Source organism: Triturus cristatus, chromosome 1_2, assembly GCF_964204655.1.
Source record: "Triturus cristatus chromosome 1_2, aTriCri1.1, whole genome shotgun sequence".
Taxonomy (NCBI): domain Eukaryota; kingdom Metazoa; phylum Chordata; class Amphibia; order Caudata; family Salamandridae; genus Triturus; species Triturus cristatus.
The window spans coordinates 883,215,780-883,236,763 of NC_140580.1; the positions used below are offsets into that span (position 1 = coordinate 883,215,780).

A 20,984-nucleotide genomic window follows, 5' to 3' on the forward strand; every position below is an offset into this window, starting at 1 on the left:
ACTTACAGTATGTCAAGGGTGATGCTGGTCTGTAGTTTCTGCAAAAATCCTAAATGTTGGTAGATGTCAGTCTTTTTGCATTGTGTAGACAGCACTTCTGATGTGATTTACTTGAAGGACCAAGAATAGGCTGGAATCCATAAACAGCCCTTCTTGGAGTGGAGTTTACGATTGGTGATCAGTATTCATTTGCCAATGGCAAGGAGACCTCATACATGCTAACATTTTAGAAGAGGAAAGTGAGAGATTTAAAAAAAATCAGGAGGAATATACTTTCTCCAATGAGGGCGAAGCAATTTTAGGCGAGAAACTGCCAAAATAAAGCAATTTTTTGCTTCACCAACTGAGACGTATCCCTACATCAGGTCCATTTGCATGTATGGAGGATGTCTTTGACTTCAGCTCCTTAAGTTTTCCAGTTGTATTGTCTTTGTGCAATCTACATATTTGCAGTAGGTTAGGTTGAATGAACAAATTGGATCTGCTAAACCGGTGAGGAAAGCCTATCTTTAAACTCTGTGCCGAAAGCAGTTAAACTGAACTGAGTAAGCAAGACCAAGCTTAACCCATCTTTTTGATAGGCGGAAATCAATTTAGGATACTTCCATGTATTGAGATCATCCCTATTCTCTAGAAGTGTCTGGTGATGGACCATGCCAAAACTCACTGGAAGGTCTAGCAGTAATAGTACCCGCCACTTTCCGCTGCCAGAGGTAGATCTGAATCTGATATCGATGGTGATTCAGTGCATCTTGAGTGGAACTCCGTTTGATGGCCCAAGATAAATTATTCCCTTGTATTATTTGGGAGACCTGGGAGACTGCTCGTGCAATCAATTTCCCATGGGAATGAGCCCTTAAAGATCATTATGCAGTATTCTGTGTCTGATGCTTCAATGTGTTTTTAAGTCTTTTATAATGGTCTCCGGAGTTTAAAGGTGAAAGTTTGAGTTTATGGATTTGAGTGTATTCCTTAGTGCAGTGGAAGCTGATGTGATGGGATTATTGTGGTGTCTGTTTTCACGTTTTGTTTTGCTCTAGTTCTTTGTGGGTATACACTTGTTGACTATCCCCTTAGGTAGTAGTCTACTTTCTCTTTTATACAGATTCCATTTATAAGTGTTACAGAAGGCTTTTGTGTAATATTTTGGTGATGGTATATTCTGGGTTGGAGAACTGAGTCTTGTATCGTTCTTTTGGGCTTTCTGCATTGGACTAAATTATCCTATGGGAGTCTCTGCTTTCTTCAAACATGATTTGTATATCCTGGTATGGAATCTGGAGACCAGTATGTTTGCACTTTGGGTTCCTCAGTTTGCATTGTTGGGGATTTCTGGATTTAATTTGGCAATCTAATCGATCCTTTTTATGTTTAGAGCAAATGGAAGCCCTTATCGGGGCAAATGGGTCCCAGTTACTCAATTGGTGATGGTCTTATTACAGGGAACACCATCAGGGATCATTGGGAATGCGCTTTCGATGGCCTGGTCAGGCACCTTTGTTTACGCTTTTCCTCCGATTCCACTAATTCCAAGACTACTCAAGAAGCTCAAAGCGGAGCCCTGCAGGATGATTCTGGTGGCCCCGCCAGTTTTGGTTTACAGAGCTTCTACTGCTCTCCCTGGATCGTCCAATTCCCTCTCTATTGACTATGTCCCACTGCCAAGTGGTACATCCGGATCCGAGCTCGCTTCAGTTAACAGCGTGGCTCCTGAGCACAGAAAATTTCAAAAGCTAAATATCCCACAAGAATGTAGAGGTGCTTGCTCAGGCCCGCGCACCAAGTAAGAATAAGACCTATTGCTTGTAATGGAAGCGTTTCTGCCTGTGGTGCCGCCAGGAGTACATACATCCTTATTCTTCTGCTCCTCATCAAATCTTGCCATACATTTTGACTTTGGCTAAATCAGGGCTCGCTCATTCCTCTATCAAAGTGCACCTGGCAGCTATCTCTAGATTCAGACTGACATCTTCTGGCCCTTCCCTCTGGTCAGCAAGAATCGTGGAGCAATTTTTAAAAGGACTTTAGAGTTTTCCCACCATTTAGACCACCACCTATGTGGCAGCTCAACTTAGTCCTTACCCAACTCATGAGACCTCCTTTTGAGCCAATTCATAGGGCGGATCTTAAATTCCTCTCATGGAAAGTGGCCCTCGTTCTCGCTTTAACATCAGCCAGGAGGGTAGGTGAACTACACACACTCACTATCAAGGATCCGTTCTTGCAGTTTAAAAAGGACACTGATTCTGAGGACAAATCCAACATTCATCCCGAAAGTCCCTTCGGATTTTCATTTGAATGAACCAGTCATTCTCAAATCCTTTTTTTCCTCGACCTGCAACTCCAGCGGAAAGGTCTCTTTATTCTTTGGATGTTCAAAGGTGTTTAAAATTCTATCTCCAATGCACCAAGGAATTCAGAAGATCTACACAGCTCTGTCGCTTTCAGTGCCCCTCGCAAGGGTTTCCCTCTTTTGAAGCAAGGGGTTGCACGATGAATTGCCAGCGCTATCCAGTACTGTCACCAAGCAGCCGGTAAGCCCCTGGAAGGGTGGGTCCGGCCGCACTCTACAAGATCAGTTTATTCTTCTGCGGCTCTTTGCTGGAGTGCCGATCTAAGACATGTGCTGGGCAACTACATGGAGCAGTGCCCATACTTTCACGAGGCATTACTGCTTGGACTCTTCCATGCGTAGTGATGCTGCAGTGGGACAGGCAGTTCTGAGGAATCTCTTCCAGTAAGTGGTGAGCTTTTCCTTCTAACCCTCCTTCCTGGTATTGGTTTTGCACATTTTGTATCTAATGATGTTTACTGACTGGTGTTTTGGTAACTTGTATTTCTTATGATATAGACATGGCAAGGTTATGCAATGTATTACACAAAATTTGCGTTTTTTCTAACTGCTGGCTATTCTGATACAAGCTATGGGAATCTAAAAGTTTCAGTACTGGAGTAAGAAAACAAGTTACTTACCTGTAACTTTGGTTCTCCAGTATTGGTAACTTTCATAGATTCCCATGTGCCCACCCTCCTTTCCTGGGAAAGCTCAGCCTCTAGCATCTTCTGTTATACTGTTGTACAACGGCTATGAAAATCTGAGTCTCTCTCTCTCTCGAGGGTTCTATGGGGTGAGGCTGTTCTGATTGGTTGTTCAGTGTTGGTCTCTTTTACAAAAAGAGGTGGATATGCTACAAAATGAAATGAGGCGTAGGCCTTTTTTTTTTTCTTTATATATTTTTTTTTTTTGTACCTACTGCTATGGTATTTTTTATTTACTGGGGACTCATTCCGACGACGGGAAACTATACAAGCTATGGGAATCTATGAAAGTTACCAATACTGGAGAACCAAAGTTACAGGTAAGTAATTGTTTTCTTTTCATAAGTTACATGATGTCCCAGCTCAAAATGGGGTCTATACCGTACCCACACTAGAAACCTTTGTTTTAGTTGAATAAATTATTTTTAACTTATTGGACCCTTTTCTTGGTAAGTATTCCCATTTCTTGATGAAATTATTTGTTTCCACCCAAATCGCAGTGTAGCACTCACTATTACAGCCCTTTCATTAGGCAAACTAGGTTAAGAGTGCATTTGCAAAAAGTTATTTAATGTGGCTCAATTCTCAATGGATAAGGCCAACGAAAAATTTCCTCGTTTTGTCCTGGTTTTCAGCTGTCTTGTTCTGTGACTTTTTCCCCCCTCAGTTCTTCCCCAATGGCAATGCGTTTGCAACTGGTTCCGATGATGCAACTTGCCGACTGTTTGACCTTCGTGCCGATCAGGAGCTCATGGTGTATTCACATGACAATATCATCTGTGGCATTACCTCTGTAGCATTCTCTAAGAGCGGTCGTCTCCTCCTAGCTGGATATGATGACTTCAACTGCAATGTCTGGGACACGCTGAAGGCAGATAGAGCAGGTAAGCATTCTTTTTACTTGTGATTAATTAAATGTTTGTATAAAGTGTGGTTTTAGTCCTTTGTAACTGTAGATTCAAATGTAAACATTTTACCCTAAAGGGTATTGGTAATGATGGTAGTGTTGAATTGGTACTGAGAAACATTTGAACATCTGGGCACATCAAGCACAATTTAAAGCCTGAAGACCGAACTAGTCCTGTAACACATATATAGACAATGGTTTCCTTTACAAAGACACAACTTTGGATATACAAAACATTTGAAGAAGTCTGAGCGCATAGAATGGTTCAATAAGTGTATTAGTGAAAAATCGTTCCAGTGTGTGCTTAAGTGAGGAGAAAATGGTGCTGTGAACAAAATGCTTAGTGCAATGGATTGTGATATGGTGAAAATGCCAAAACATTCCTTGAGACTACAGTTAAACCATGAGGCTATACAAGCAGCTGAAAAATGTGGGTTTTAGTCAAAATAATTTGTTTATTTTAAATCCGCCAGACTTGGAAAACCACAGCTTGTAGGTAGTAGCACCAGACTTGGAAAACCACAGCTTGTAGGTAGTAGATGTTTTTACACCCCATTTAGAAGTAATGTGGTCACTATCATGACCACAAGATACATTTTAATGCATCTAAGAATAGTTTAGTTGGCAAGTAAAATATCCTCTTGAGACGTGAAAGGATCTGGTCTCCTTTAAGGCCACACCTTCATTGTTGCTATCAGATAGTGCATGATGGATGGGCACAGACCATGGTAAGTCGTATCCTTCATGAAACTTGATTGTAAGAGAAGTTCTTCATAGAAGTCCTGCCACCCAAAACCTGGATTGGAAGTCTTGTGAAACCGAAGATGCAAATACCATGTGTCTGCTCAGTGCCGTGCTGATAGATTCGAAAAATACAACTCAGAGCTTCAGTGAGGAGGCATTCTCCTTTGAATCTCCCTAATGTTCCATTTGTAAGCTCTACATAATGAACAGAGGCCTAACTCCTGGAAAAGCTTTAGTGAGAAAATACTATGCTTTGCCTTTATGACCCCAGACTAGAAAGTAAAACTTTCTCTGAAGGCTCATATCTTTGGCAGTTAACTTGTATATTTTACACTCAAGAGGCAAATCCCTCAACCAGGTTTATTTTTTGCCTCCCAGAACAGATTTTGATCAGTTTAATTTTTATTCTTTTTTTTTTTTCTACAATGTAATGGCAGTTCTTTCATTATTGGGAAGTGTCCTTCGCTTGGCAACAAAAAACAACCGGAGTCCTTCATATCTTATGCTGACATTACTTTTGCAAAGTCACAAGGTGAATGAATGAAAAAAATATTTAGTAAAGCGCACTGTGGCGCTGGCGCTGAGAGCTCTGGCCATCAGTCACAGAAGAAGCCCAGGGATTTAGCAGGAGTACGCCTGAGAGAACAGAAGGGTGTTCAGCGCTTTACGGAAATGGGAATAGATAGGGATAGAACGCATAGACAGGGGAAGGCTGTTCCAGAAACGGGGGGGCCAGGACAGAAAATCTGGTACCTCCCGTTCTGGACTTGCGGAATCGGGGGACATTGAGGAGGGCCAAAGTGGAGGAGCGAAGAGTGCTGGTGGGGGTGTGAGGAAATGAGAGAACTGATAAAAGCCCGGGCAGAACGGGCATGGGCCCGAAAAACTAAACAACCCAATTTAAAGAGGGATCTCTGATGAACGGGGAGCCAGTGTAGGGACTTGAGTACAGGGGTGATATGATGGGTTTTGGGGAGGTGAAGGATGAGACGGGCAGCCTGGTTCTGGATAGCTTGTAGGTGACTTATTTCATAGGCTGGTATGCCCACATACAGGCAGTTCCCGTAATCAAGACGGGAAGTGATCAGGGCCGTAATAATGATTTTGAGGGCGTCAAAGGAAAAAAAGCGAGAAATTTTTCGGATAAGCCGAAGAGATAAAAAGCAAGAAGATACGACCGAACTAACTTGGGTGTGCATAGAAAGGTCCTGGCTAACCCGAATACCCAAGGTCCTAACAGAAGAGACAGGCCAGAAGGCAGAGGACCAAGGGCTAGATGAACCACCCGTCAAGACAAGCTCAGTCTTGTCCGGGTTGAGTTTAAGATGATTTAAACTCATCCACTCAGAAATGAAGACCAGGGTGGAGCGAAACTTTGAGAGGGACAAAGAAGAGGAGGAAAGATCAGAGACGAGCTGGAGGTCATCTGCGTAATTATACACAGAGACCCCCAGATCGAGAAGAGAAATGATAAGAGGATAGATATAAAGATTGAAGAGAAGAGGGGAGAGAGAAGAACCTTGAGGGACCCCACAGGAAACCAAACGGGTGGGGGCAGAGAAGCCGGAAAGATGAACCGCTTGAGAACGTCCCTTAAAGGACGCGAGCCAGGAAAAAGCTGAGCCCCGGATGCCCGCTGCGCTGACACGGTCGAGAAGGATGGAATGGTCAAACGCAGCGGACAGATCGAGGAGCACCAAAACTTGAGGAAGGGTGGAATCGGCTTTCGATTTAAGCTCCTCAAGAACCACCGACTCCGTAGAGTGGCCTGGGCGAAAGCCCGCTTGATGGGAAGCCAAAAGGTGGTTCTCCTCGATATCTGTGGAAAGGCAGGAGGTGACGTGACTTTCCAGGATCTTGCCCAGGTAAGGGAGAAGGGAGATGGGCCTGAAGTTTGAAGGAAGGGAGGAATCTAAGCCAGGCTTTTTAAGGATGGGCAAAACAATAGCGGATTTAAAGGATGAAGGAACTGAGCCCAGGGAGAGGGAGGCATTGAGAAGGGAAAGGGGAGGAGTAGGGCAATTAGTGAATAACACTCTTAGAATACGTGCCGGGGCACAGTCGGCCGGAGAGCCGGACTTAATATTAGTGAGCAGGGCAAGAAATGAGTCCAAAGAAATAGGCGAGAAAAGGTCAAGATAAGAAGAGGGCGCAGGAAGAGCAGAAGAAAAGGAAGGAGGGGATACAGAAGGGATGTTGGATTTGATCTTAACGATTATTTCATTGAGAAGATCGTTAAGTAAGGAACAGAGAGCCTGAGAGGGGATGAGATTAGGACTGGCGCGATCTGAGATCGCCAAGTTATGAACCAGAGAGAAAATCTCTTTGGATTTATTAGCGGAAAGAGCAACTTTCTCTGAAGTACTTAGTTTTGGCCGAGAGAACGGCTCTTGTATTCATTTAAGAGGAGTTTGTATTTGGCCCGGAGGACAGGGCAATAATTGCGTCTCCAGTGACGCTCAGAACGTCTGAGGTCCAATTTGAGTGTCTCATCTCCCATGAAATTTACTCGAGAGAGAGAGAGAGGGTGAATATTTAAAGCTGACTCCGTTTGCTGTAGATGGATCTATGCCTAAAAGCAAACTCAGTAGGGTTATGTAGCTGTTAAATCGCAGCCATTGCATCACGAATAAGTACATCAGAATGTTTACATCACTTGTAAGTGCATAAAGGTTTGTTTTTAGTACCTTTGAATTAGTTGTACTTTACATCACCAGAAAAAGGTTTTTGTTGTCTCTATGTGCATGTATTTTGGGGGTGTTTGGGGGGAGGTTGTATTTTGGGGGCGTGTATGTGTACATACACCTGCTTGGCATATTCCTACCATCTAGTAATAGGCTTGGATGTTTGCAAATCGTTTTTGCTCAAATTCTTTTGATTCACGAGATGAGGTGTGACTACCTTTAATTTACATTGCATATGTGAAATAACTCCTTGTGCAATTGCTTTTTTCAGCCATCTGGTGCAGAGTGGGCTCCAAAGATATCCTGGACGGAAAACATTTTTTCCAGGCCCATTTGGTTTCTTGTCTATCCCATTATCCGTTTTGACGCAGTTCTGGCACTTTTCTCTCTTGATGCGTGCTGCATTCTGCAGCACCAAAGACTTCCATTAACTACCTGGGGTTTCCAGGGCCCATCCAACTCCTCTGGTGCCCAGGACCACTTAAAGTCCTTTATTGCCTGAAAATGCTGCATGGGTGATGGAACACATCTACCCTCATTGCCACACTAACTTTGGACTCACCACCAAGAGGTGTGCACCTACCCATCTGTCAGAATCCACACCTTTCCTGTTCGGAGAATGGCATCCCCCCTACAGCCCCTTAAACCCTTATGAGCAACTGCTAGGTGACAACTTCATTGGCGATTCCTGGGATGACTACAAAGTGTATCCCCCAGTTGATCATGATCTATTATGTAGTCAGGGCTTCACCTCCTGATGACATCACAGGCTATCATAAGGTCACTTACAGGACTTCAGCATTTACCAAAGTTGACATGCATGTTTCCCAGGAGGAGAATTACTTTCTTTTCGCAATGCCCTTACAAGCTGTGCTCAAGGCCCAATTCCTCACAATACTCTAGGGCATGCTATAATTGTCCCTCTGTAATAAAAGAAAGTTTCAAGGATAGAGTAGTAGCCCCAAAGGTAGAGAAAACATTTAAATACTCTTCAAGCGACCCAACAAACGTTAAGAGACCGATTCCACCTGACTTCCTAGTCGTTAACACGGCCCCCAAGCTTGACTCCACCCATGCCATTTGTGATGATCCTCCTCCAGACACTGATTGCAAGAAAGTTGACGCTACAGGCACGAATGGTAGTTGGAGCAGCGACCAATTAGCGGATTGCCAATTCCAGTGGCTGTCTTGTCACTGCATGACCTGGCCAATGGGAGAAGATGCAAGATCTCCTTAAGTGCCTTCTGCCACTATACAGAAAGTGTGTGGAGGTTATGTCTGAGGCGCCAAGTCCTCCAACTCTAGCATTCGCTGTGTCAAGCAGCATCGCCTCAGCCTTCTGTTTGACCGGGAGCTCCTTTTTAGACCAAGGAGGACAGCTGTTTTAAACCCTTACTTGATCTAAGACCCTTCAACTATTGCACCCTATCAACATTTTTGCATAACCATGCAGGGTGCCCCCCAGCCCCCTTCAATAGTTTGTCCTCCACACAGATAGACCTGTTCGCCACCTCAAAAATAAATATTTCCATCCTTCGCTGCTAGCTATCCATCACCTCCTTCTGTGGGCAATGCACTATGGATGAATTTCTCAGGGGCATTTGCCAGTGCTTTTCCGCTTCTCCTGCTGTTTCACTTTGTGGTGAGGAAATGCAGGCAAACATCACATGCCCTCATTTTAGTAGCCCTAACCTGTGCCTTACAGCCCTGGTACTCCACCTTTCCGGAGGTGTCCCTCATCCTGACGATATGCTTCCACTCAGGCTGGATCTTCTCACACATAAGCAAGGTTGAATCCGGTATCTGGATTCTGTGCAGTACTGCCTTGTAATTTAGCACTTCAAGTCCTATAATTCATTTACTTCATTTTGTACTTCATTTTTTCCCGAGACCACAACATGAGCATCTTACCCAGAAGAATGGGTTAACCACTGCATCTCCAAAAAGCTGGAACCGCTGTCTACCTTTCACACTTTCAGAAAGCAGGACTTGCCTGCAACCCTATTTGCGAACACTTGGCTGCAGTTGCAGCCTAAATTCAGAACAGGAAACCATCATTCTTCTACATATTTCCGGTTACAGCCTTTACAGAGGTCCCCAAGGGTGTCCCCTCCTAACCTTTTGAACCTGTGATTTCATGCCCTTTGAGTTTGTCTCCTGGAAGGTGGCCTTCCTGGTGGTCATTAGATTGCTTAAGTGTATTAGCCAACTTCTATCACTCTCCCCACAAGAGCCATTAGAACAGTTGTCTTTAGAACGCATCCTAAGTTCCTCCCCAATATGGTGTCACCTGTCCACGTTAACCTAACCATTGAGCTCCCAGTCTTCTTCCCACAATTAGACTCCGTTGCAGAGAGAGCACTCTACACAGATGTCAAAAGAGCTCTTGTGTACTACATTGACAAGTCCAAGCCTTTCAGTAAATCTGAACCGCTCTTTCTGTCCTTTGTAAAGCCTCAGAGAACATCCCATCTTCAAGGCGAGTATATCTTGGTGGATAGTCAAGTGTTTAAACCTGTTGTCATAAAGCAAAGCAAGTTCTACCTGCTCCTCCCAGGATTCACTCCACCTGGAGGAAAGGAGCAATTTAGACTTTCCTTGGAAATATCCCCCTAGCAGATATGTTAGGCAGCCACCTGGTAAACACCACACAAATTTAACAAGCCCAACTGTGTGGACGTCTTAGCCTGTCAACAGGCCATGGTGGTCCAAACATCCGCATGAACATGCTATCCACTGCTTCTTGAAGGCACTATTTTTAGTCTGTACTGAATTTACAGCCACACATGCTACCAGAAAATGCTATTCACCCTCTAAGCATCTGTGTTGTAGTCACATGTGCTCCCCTTCGTAATAATGGTCTATTGCAGATCTCTTGCCTTCTCCTTTTTGCCTCACATTGCACTTAACGCACCTTACGTCCCTTTACGCTCCATATAATTCTAACCCACAGTGTGAAAAATAATCTAGCATGGAGTCTGTGCCCATGAGTGGTGTACACTGAGTTGCCTGCACCACGTCTTGAGAGTCCAAAGATTTCTTAAAACAAACAGCTTGCAGACGACAGAGCCCAATACTAGATGGCAGGAGTATATGAAGCATGTAACTCTACAACACTACATGCTATGATCAGGTGTTTACTAAGCAAGTAGCATTTTCCTTACACACACCTCTATGTATGTGTGTAGATATATATTTTTATACTTTGTCACTTAGATATGGTCAGTAAGAGGTTTTTAGGGTTCAGGAATGGGTAATGGTAGGGGGTAGTGTTTTTTTAAGTTTAGGGTTTTGTAGAGTTAAGGGGTGTTAATGAGTCATTGGGATGGATAAGGGGCCTGGTTGCAGGGGTGCAAGGTTGGTGTTACTTAGGGTAATATTACTTTGTTAAAATATTCACTATAAAAAAAAAGTCAAAGGGACATTCTATTTGGGTGATAATGTCAGTTAAAGATTAGTAAGGAGCTTTTTAGGGCTCGGGATGGCGTTGTGCTGAAAGGGTAGTAAGGTTTATATGGATGGAGTGAGGTTGTAATTGGTTTTTAGGGTTCAGGAATGGGTGAGATGGGTGTGTGTGCATATATAGTTGCAGTAAAGCGTTCTCAAGCCCCATCTTTTTCCTCTTCTTGGGATACTTCAAGCAAGCGGTACAGCTCTAGTGAGGTAGTGAAATTCCTTTAATTAGTTAAAACTGGATAATAACTGTAAAATGTATGTGAGAGAATACGTAACTGATAAGTTTAGTGTGGGCCTACGTTTGTATAATTCTAAATAATGCTCTTTCAGTCTTAGTACCTGGAAGCTTCTCATGGACTCCTAATTCACTTTTCCACAATTTAAGTGGAACTGAAAGCCTGAAAGGGCATTATGTGGTTTTCTGCTGGCTGTTCCTTTGTTTCTGGAGTAAGCTATGCTTCATTGACTTGAGATAAGAGCGAAACACTTGTCAAGAGCTGCTTTTATTCATCTCATATTGGCTTGAGTGGTTTTTTACTAATCCAAAGATGTAATACTGTGCGTGGAACTGTGAAAGGCTTGTCATTTTACAGCTCTGCTTAGATAGAACTAGCGAATCCTTTGCTTATAGATGCTACTGCAAAAATAAGGCTATTTTGCTCTTGTAGGGCGGCATGGATGGCCTTGTGCTAATCCAGTGCTTAAACTGTACTAGAAAGATATTTGAGGTGAGCAGATGCACTGAGCCAAGTAGGGATGTGTATATGTACATGTGTATGTGTACATAAATGTGTGTATATTCTAAGCTGCAATGTATAGGACATCACTATATGATTATCATGATGTAACAACTGGCATTCCTGGTGGAAGTTTCTGACCGTCCCCATGAAACCTCCCCAGGTGTAAAGACAAAATGCATATCATGCCATTCAATATCAGAATTGTGGTACTTGTGAAAGTATCCAACACCATCAAAATGGACACCATTATAGTATTTAATGTGACAGACCTCTATCAGCGGTAAAGTCATACTTCACATAAAGTCCCACACTATTCAAGGATATGATGTATAAAGGCACTTAGCATCACAGGACTAGACGTTAAGCTATTCTTTCCATTCACCATGAATAGCTGCTTTCACACAATTAGATTACTCTTGAAGTGGAAGCTGCAAATTAACTTTTTGGGGAGAATTATCTAGGCTTGTTTTTTATATGGATGATCTCTGAGAGAAACGCATGGTATGATGGGAGGAAAAGCAAGAGAAGATACAAAATCAAGAGAACCTTTCCAAAGAGGTAGGGACCTCTTCAACCTCCCAGAAAAACTAAAATGCAATTTACAGATACACCATCGCAGGAATTGGTGGGGAAAAAAATCTACAGTCTCATTGAGCACTGGAAATTCTTGAAATAGGGATACATTTGCCTGGAAGGCGGAAAATAGACCTCACTGAATCATATTTGAAAACTTATTCACTCGCATCTCACACGATTACCTTCTAAGGTTTCTCCCACCAATGATGTTGACTTCAAGAAATTACCTGGTGCCAGTAGTTCTAGCCTTATTGGGCTCACTAAAGAGCCCTATCCTTTGTGTTCTTGACTAACTCATAATTGGATTTGATTTTATACCTTGGATGTATATTGACAGAAAAATATATTTCCATGACAGATGTGTCCCTTACTTGTGGTGATTGAGGAACTCTTTCAGAATGCAACTCCTCCTACAGTACCTTTTAGAGGAAGTCCTCTAAACTTGGTATAACCAAAACCCAATGTCTCTAGTTGTGTTTGCCCATCAAGGTTTTAAGGAAAAAACATATTGGTTGTTTAGAGAGGTGTACTTTCTGTAATGGCCATGGAAGTGACAATTCTAACTTACATTCTCTTGTTAGTAGGGCCAACCACTTTGGTATACAAATGCCAGTACACTTCACAAGGTAGCCACCTGTCCGTAGCGTTTTTGTAAGCATTGGCTTGTTACATCCCTCACAGTATGAAATTGGTGATGTCTGACCCATTTTATGCAGAAGAGCACAACAATGAGCATGCAACACCCCTGCAAAGACTTTTCCCTATGTAAAGCGATATCCTCATTAGTTAAGAAATGTGAGAGGCCCACTAAACACACCAGTTAGGGCCAACTTTTAGTAGCTCACCGGGGGATGGAAGAGCACATTTACCCAGCTTGCTTGCCCTTTACTAACTGACCTAGTTAAGTGTTTGCACACAATGCAAAGAGGTCTGTAGTTTTTCTAGGACAGTCATATGCAGTAAAATGCAGCTATGTTGGGAAGATATTTTAAACTTTAATTACCTTTTACTTCTGGTTGTTCCCTAAAGTGGTAAAATTTGATTTGCTGATATATACATTCTCCTACACAGTGCTGTACAATGTTCATTTTATTACTTCCGTTTAAATCGGTGTATGTATTTGAAAGAAGTCTAGCTTCAGATTCCTTACCTTTGAATTATCCCCAGGCGCCCGACTGGATCTAGAAACATTTATACAGCAGTATCTGAAAGAAACACGTTAGTTAGATTCCTCACCTTAGAATATCCTCAGGCGTCAGGCTGGATCCGGAAAGATTTTTGTAGCAATAACCCTTGGGCGTCGTCTGTGGCTCCGCGTCCGTCGTTGGCGTCGTGTGCCGGAATGACGTCGTCGCAGTACTTGGACACCGGCCTTGCGCGCTGACGTCAGTTCCTCTTTTTTCCGCGCCAGACAGCGCCGATTCGGGAAGAGCTTACCCCTTAGTCAATTTTTGACTAACCTTTTTTACTCTTTTTGGTCTTCTGTCGACTCTACTCTGGTGCCGGTAGGATGCCCGGGTTTAAAGCCTGTGACTCCTGTCATCGACTGATGTCGGAGACGGACCGCCGGTGCCTTTACTGCCTGGGGGCCGACCATGACGCGGAGTCGTGCCCCGATTGTCAGGCCTTGACCACGAAGGCTAGGCGGGAGCGGTCCCGTAAGCTTCTCGAGCTTCGGCACTCGGCTCCGCGCCGCTCACGGTCCCGGTCCAGGAGGAGGTCCAAGGACCGGTCGCGGAGCCGCAGTCACCATCATCGCTCGTCGGGCTCAGTCTTCGGGTAAGTCGAAGCGATCTAAGAAGTCAGAGGCGACACCACTCTAAGGACTCCCCGCGCCGGTCGCCTGACTCGGCCGAGGGTCAGGGTGTTCCCACCCCCGCGGCTCCGTCGGAGCTGCGTCAGTCCCCATACCCGCCGGTCCCTGGGACTGATGCGACTCGGGCGGAGGTCAGTGCCTTCCTCTCGGCCATGAGGGGCCTGGCTCCGCCTTCGGGACCCGCGGGCTCGACTGGGCGACCTTGCGTGCCGGCGGTTCCGGCCCCAGCGCCGTCGTCTACTTCGGTCCCGACGCCACAGGTCCCCAAGGGATCCAGGCCTGGATCTCTGCCAGCGCCGGTCGACCTCACGACGCCTCCTCCGAACGACGCCGTTCCCCGGTTTAGCCCCTGTCCGGGCCCGGCGCCGCTTGACGCCGCACCAGATGCCGATGGATGAGAGTTTCATCTACCGCCGGCTCAGATCATTACTCCTGTTTATCAGGAATCAGATGACGGGGGCGACAGGGAGAGATCTGAGGACCCTATGGCCATACAGGGCCAACTTTCACAGGACTGGGCAGACTAACTGGGGGATGCCAGTGGTCTGGACACTTACCCGGACGCTGGTTTAATCTCTCCTCCGACTGTGGCCTCGGAGGAAGGTGCAGATTTTTCAGTGGTGCTGTGCAAGGCGGCCGCAGCCCTGGGGCTCGAGCTGCCTGCTGTGGCCGTGAGGACTAACATCCTCACAGAGGTGCTTCAACCGTCAGCAAGCTCCACTGAGACTCTGCTGCAGTTCAATGATGCCCTCATAGACGTTCTGCGGGGCACTTGGTCCAAGTCCTCCACAGTTCCTCCTGTGGATCGGAACGGGCGACCCCAGTTTCCTGTCCCAACACCCCACCCCCGAGAGTCTGGTTATCCAGGCCTCCACTTCCCAATCCTCCTTCCCGTCCGCCCCTCCGGATCGGGAATCCAAGAGGCTAGAACAGTTCGGAAAGAAGCTGTTCTCTTCCCTGAGTTTGGGCCTGCGGTCTTTTAACACCGCTTTCCTCTTGGACCATTTCTCCCACTGTCTGTGGGATACGGTGGAGGACGTGCTGCCCCTGTGTCCGGAGGAGGCCCGGACACGTGTCTCCCAGGCGCTTGCTGACGGGCGAGATGCAGCACGACATGCCATACGGTGTGGACTAGACACCACGGACTCGCTGGGTAGGGCGATTTCCACCACGGTGGCACACCGGCACCACGCCTGGCTGCGGTCCACGTCTTTTTCCGGGGATGTCCAGAGTTCCCTCATGGATATGCCCTTTGATGGCACTCGCCTTTTTGGTGAGAAGGCGGATAGTGAGCTGGCTCGTTTTTAAGGACTCCCGGGCTACAGCCAGGTCCTTGGGTCTCTCGGCCCCACGGCCAAAACTTCCGCCTTTCGTGGCCAAGTAAGGGGCGCCTCCTCACGTCCGCCTAGCCACCGGCCGCAGACCCGACCTGCACGCGGTCGCAGATTCCGCCGTGGCGGTACGGGAGGACAACGTGCCGGTCAGTCCACATCCACCCCGGCAGCATCTGCCTCAAAGCCCTCCTAGTCCGAGCTTTCAGGCCCATTCCACGGCAGTGGGTGGCAGAGTTCACCATCACCTGCTCCACTGGCGCTCCATCACTTCGGACAGGTGGGTGCTGCATATCGTCCGAAGGGGCTACTCCCTACCCTTCGAGACGACCCCTCCAGCCATGCCACCGTATATCGGAGGATCACTTGAATCTTCTGCGGGAGGAAGTTACGGCCCTCTTGGCCAAAGAGCCCGTCGAGCGCGTTCCTGGTCCAGAAGTAGGCCGTGGTTGCTATTCCCACTACTTTTTGGTTCCCAAGAAGGGCAAAGGGGGCCTACGCCCTATCTTGGACCTCAGGAGCGTCAACGCCTTCCACCGGAAGGAACGGTTCAAGATGCTCACTTTAGCTCAGGTTCTGGCTGCCCTTGACCCTGGAGACTGGATGGTAGCGTTGAACTTGCAGGACGCCTATTTTCACATCCCCGTCCTGCCGGCCCACCAGCGTTACCTGCGGTTCACTGTGGTTCAGGAGCACTTTCAGTTCACCGTGCTCCCGTTCGGCCTCACCAGTGTCCCTCGGGTGTTCACGAAAGTGATGGCGGTGGTCGCAGCTCATCTGCGCAGATCGGGGGTTCCAGTCTTCCCCCCCCCCCCCCTTTATCTCTGGCTGTTGAAGGCGGGCTCTCCCCAGCAAGTCGTCTCCCACCTCCAGACTACGGCCGACCTCCTGCATTTGCTGGGGTTCTCCATCAACGTGCCGAAGTCACACCTGAGACCCTCCCAGAAGCTCCTCTTCATCGGAGCGGTTCTCGATTCGGCGCAGTTCCGGGCTTATCCTCCAACAGCGGGTCCGGGATATTCAGGCTCGGATTCCCATCTTTCGGCCTCTATCCTGGGTTTCGGTCAGGTTGGTGCTGCGGCTTCTGGGGCTTATGGCCTTCTGCATCCTGTTGGTGCATTACGCCAGGTGGCGAATGCGGGCTCTGCAATGGGCCCTGAAGTTTCAGTGGGCCCAGCATCGAGGCAACCTGTCCGACCATGTCTTGATCTCGGAGGGCACTGCGAAACAGTTGCAGTGGTGGCTCACGGACTGCGATTGGGTCAGGGGCAGATGCCTCTCCCTACCCCAACCGGAGCACGTAGCAGTGACGGATGCGTCCCTCCTGGGATGGGGGGGGGCCATATGGGAGAGGCGGAGATCAGAGGCCTCAGGTCTCCGGGGGGAGTCTCGCCTCCATATCAACTTGTTGGAGCTGAGAGCGATCCGGCTTGCACTGAAAGCCTTCCTTCCCTCTGTCCGGGGAAGTGTTGTGCAGGTGTTCACGGACACCACCGCCATGTGGTATTGCAACAAACTGGGTGGGGTCGTGGACCCTTTGTCAGGAGGCTCTGCGCCTCTGGACATGGCTGGAAGACCAGGGCATCATCCTGGTGGTTCAACATCTGGCGGGCTCTCTGAACGCCAGAGCAGACTAACTCAGCCGCCGGTGAATGATGGATCACGAGTGGCGTCTGAACTCGGACGTGGCGCAAGGTCATTCTGCAGTGGGGAGAGCCTTGGTTGGATCTATTCGCCACCGAAGAGAACGCGCAATGTCAGCAGTTCTGTGCGTTGGAATTTCCAAGGCGGCACTCGCTCGGAGACGATTTTCGTCACGAGTGGAGTTGCAGTCTGTTGTACGCCTTTCCGCCTATACCACTTCTGCCCAGAGTGCTGAAGAAGTTCAGGCGCGACTGGGCCCCAAGTCATCTTAGTGGCTCCGGATTGGGCACGAAGGTACTGGTATCCCGAGCTACTCAGTATGTCAATCGATCCTCCGATACGACTGCCTCTTCAGGAGGACCTTCTGTCGCAGGGGACGGTCCACCACCCGAACTTGTCCAGTCTCCACCTCCATGCGTGGAGATTGAGCGGCGACAGTTGATGCCATTTGACTTGCCTCCTGAAGTCTGTGATCTGATTCTGGCAGCCAGGCGTTCCTCCACAAAATCGGTATACGCCTGCAGGTGGAACAAATTTGTGGCATGGTGCACAGCAAAGGCTGTGGATCCCCTTTCCTCCCCTCTTTCTGAGGTTCTACTTTCTTCTATCTTTGGCCCAGCAGGGCTCTGCTCTGGGCACCTTGAAAGATTATCTTTCTGCAATCTCTGCCTTCTTACGGCTTCCTGATCAGCCTTCTCTTTTCAAGTCCCCTGTTTCGCGTTTTCTTAAAGGCATTACTCGCATGTTTCCTCCTGTCCTCTTCGTAATGCCTCAGTGGGATTTGAATCTTGTCTTGACCTTTCTGATGTGCGCTCCCGTTGAGCCTCTTCACAATTGTCCCATTAGTCTTCTGACTCTTAAGACTGCTTTCCTGGTAGCTATCACCTCGGCTAGACGGGTGAGTGAGCTCCAGGCTCTCGTCTAAGCCAGCCTCCCTCCCTTTCTTTCTGTTCATCCGGACAAGGTTGTCCTCCAGACTAGTCTTTCTTTTCTTCCGAAAGTGGTGACCCCCTTTCACATCGGGCAATCTGTCAGTTTGCCCACCTTCTTTCCGCATCCTTCGAAAGAGGAAGAGAGGCTCCACCGTCTGGACCCAAAACGTGCGCTGTCCTTTTATTTGGACCGCACCAGACAGTTCCGGGTGGACGACCAACTTTTTGTTGGATATGTAGGTGCTAAGAAGGGGAGAGCCGTACACAAACGGACCATCTCACGGTGGGTCGTCTTGTGTATAAATGTTTGTTACTCCTTGGCGAAAAAGGACCCTCCTGTTGGGCTGAAAGCCCATTCTACCCGGGCCATGGCAGAAACTACTGCCCTGGGATGGGGAGTTCCCTTGCAGGATATCTGTCAGGCGGCGACGTGGGCCTCACTGCACACGTTCGCCAAGCACTATCGCCTGGACAGCTAAGTCCGGAGAGATGGCTTCTTTGGCTGTTCTGTTCACACCAGAAAGTCCTGGAGATCTTGGTTCGCAGACCCTCCACCGGGGTTGGTATTGCTGGGGTATCTATTCTAAGGTGAGGAATCTAATGTGTTTCTTTCAGATGAACAAGTTACTTACCTTCGGTAACGATGTATCTGTAAAACATTAGTTAGTTAGATTCCTCACCGACCCACCCATCCTCCCCGCTCTGCGAACCGACATCTAGGGTTAAGGCTATCCTTTTCAGGGCCCTAGATTTTTTGGCACCAGTGTCGGTCTCTTGCATGGCTCTGCGTTCCTGACGTGGAAAGCTATGTACAAGAACTGACGTCAGCGTGCGAGGGCGGTGTCTAAGTACTCCGTCATTCCGGCGCACGACGCCAACGACGGACGCGGAGCCGCAGAGGACGCCTAGCGACGCGCAAGGGATATTGCTACAAAAATCTTTCCGGATCCAGCCTGACGCCTGGGGATATTCTAAGGTGAGGAATCTAGCTAACTAATGTTTCTTACAGATACATCGTTACCGAAGGTAAGTAACTTGTTCATCTCTGCATGTCGTTGGAGAGTGTCGAGTGACTCCCTAACGACGTTGTCCACCGAATGCGATGACAATTCTGATAAGCCGCCCCCCCCCCCCCCCATAATAGTTTCTACCTTTCCACACTTCCACATGAATCTGGAGAGCAGTACCTCTGGCCATCTTTGGCCTATTTCGCAGTTTGTCAACTAGTGTGCACCTTTTTCTGGTGTGGAAAAAATGCCCCCCTCCTCCCCAACCGGCACCCTCATTCTCTTTGCATGTTGTGTGTCTGGGCATGCACCATGACTCTGAGGGGTGCGGCTAATGTCCGCTTCGGTCATCTGCGCTGCTGGAGCGCCATGTGACACTGTTGGTGGCGTGGTGAGTAAAGGTTCCTCGTTGGCTTGAGGCCCTCTTCTCCCTCGGAGGACCAGTGGAGTGCCAGCTCCCGAAGTTCTTCATCTTCACTGTTAGCTGGTAATTATTGCAGTGGACTGCGTGTTCCTTCCCATTCTTACCACGTACGTGCAGCCTCTGACACTCCTCCTACTCTTCCGGTTACGGAGTTGGAGCAAGCATCTGCATGTATTTGCATGCCTTTGCATGTTTCTTGGCGCCGAGGCGACTGGTTAGATGAGGGAATATGTTCGAGGCATATGAGCTGCAGATTACACACTGTGCATAGATCGCCATCTGGTGTTGGGGCCGGATGTTTGCACTTGTTTTTGTCTTGGAAAGTCTTTGGAAGACATGAGGTATGTGACTCCTCCTTTGGATCATAGTGTGCATGGGCATCGGCTCCATCCTCAGATTGTTTTTTTTTTTTTTTTTTTCCGCCATCGGGCTCGGATGTGTTCTCTCGTTCCAGTTCGGAAACGTTAACGGTTTTCTCTTTCGACTCGCAATCCTTCCCATCTCGACGGTATTGTTTTCGATCGAGTTTCCAGCCACACGCGACCTTCAACTTCAAAGTCTTCGATTCCGGTTGTCGACAAAAGCCTTTGGGCCTACCCAGGCCTCATCTCCGGCTCATGGAAAAGACGCCATTTAAAAAGTGTCCCCTGTGGGTCGAAGTTTCCCCACACCGACCTACGTGAGGTGTGCAACCTCTGCCTCTCACCGGAGCACGAGGCCAGAGACTGTACAGCTTGTGCCTCCTTCCGCTCCAAAAAGACCATCCGGGACCGACTAGCTCGAAGAACAATGGCGCGCTCGTCATCTTCGATCCCCGACAACATCTTTCAAGAGGGCGTTGCTGTTCCGGACCAGGGTTGAGGAAGCCATCATCAGTGCCTCCGAAGCAGATGATTCCGACGTTTAAGACATCACTCCAGCTCAAAGGGCCATGAGTACAGATGTCTACCCCGACCTACCCATCCCCTCGACACCGTCAAAGGCTTCGGTACCACCTCCACCTTCGGGCCCAGGTGCACGCCGAGACACTACTTCCCATGCCCCGCCTTCGGGCCCGGTAAAGAAGCCTTTAAGTGACTCGGGCTCGAGTCAGCCCACCCTCTGTACCGAACATCCAGCACCGAAGAAAGGCGTCATCGACCTCATCCACGCCGACCGCTGCTCCCACATCGAAGCTCTCTGCATCAAAGGCTAGCACCAGTTCCTCTGCACCGACAACACCCTCGGAGCCGACTAAAAAACGCCTGCCGAAAGGCCCCGATACTTCCAAACCGAAGACCTCTGAATCGACCGCCGAACCAAAAAAACAGCAACCGGTTCCAACTCATAAAGACACTTCAAAACTACAAGGTTCCAAGCCTAGAACTGCTAGAGTCGACGCCCAATAAACTTGCGGCACCGAAGCCCTCGGCTCCGAAGAATCTGTCTCCCACAGATCAACTGTTTCAACCAGATCCTACCCAAAAGACTCTAATAAAGGATCCTAAGACTGGTCATTTAATGCTCAGCATCAAGAAAAGACAACTAGACATGCCTGCGCCCGCACCGCCGCAAGAGACTTTGCTACCTCTCCATTAAGGATTCCTCCTCCCCCCACCACACCACTCTCCCACACTATCACCTACCCAAATAGATGATAACACCTCAGATGATGCAGGGGGAGGTGCGGACGATCAACCCCTTG

The 20,984-nt window shown here is 47.9% G+C and overlaps 1 protein-coding gene across 2 annotated transcripts in view; it reads left to right on the forward strand.

The window, feature by feature from the left end:
• Window positions 1-20,984, forward strand: part of GNB1 (G protein subunit beta 1) — a 319,936-nt gene that overhangs the window by 261,763 nt on the left and 37,189 nt on the right. For both annotated transcript variants that reach the window (XM_085609355.1, XM_085609358.1), the window contains exon 9: window positions 3,707-3,923. In XM_085609355.1, coding sequence (XP_085465481.1) covers window positions 3,707-3,923 — 217 coding nt within the window. The remainder of the gene's footprint in view (window positions 1-3,706; window positions 3,924-20,984) is intronic.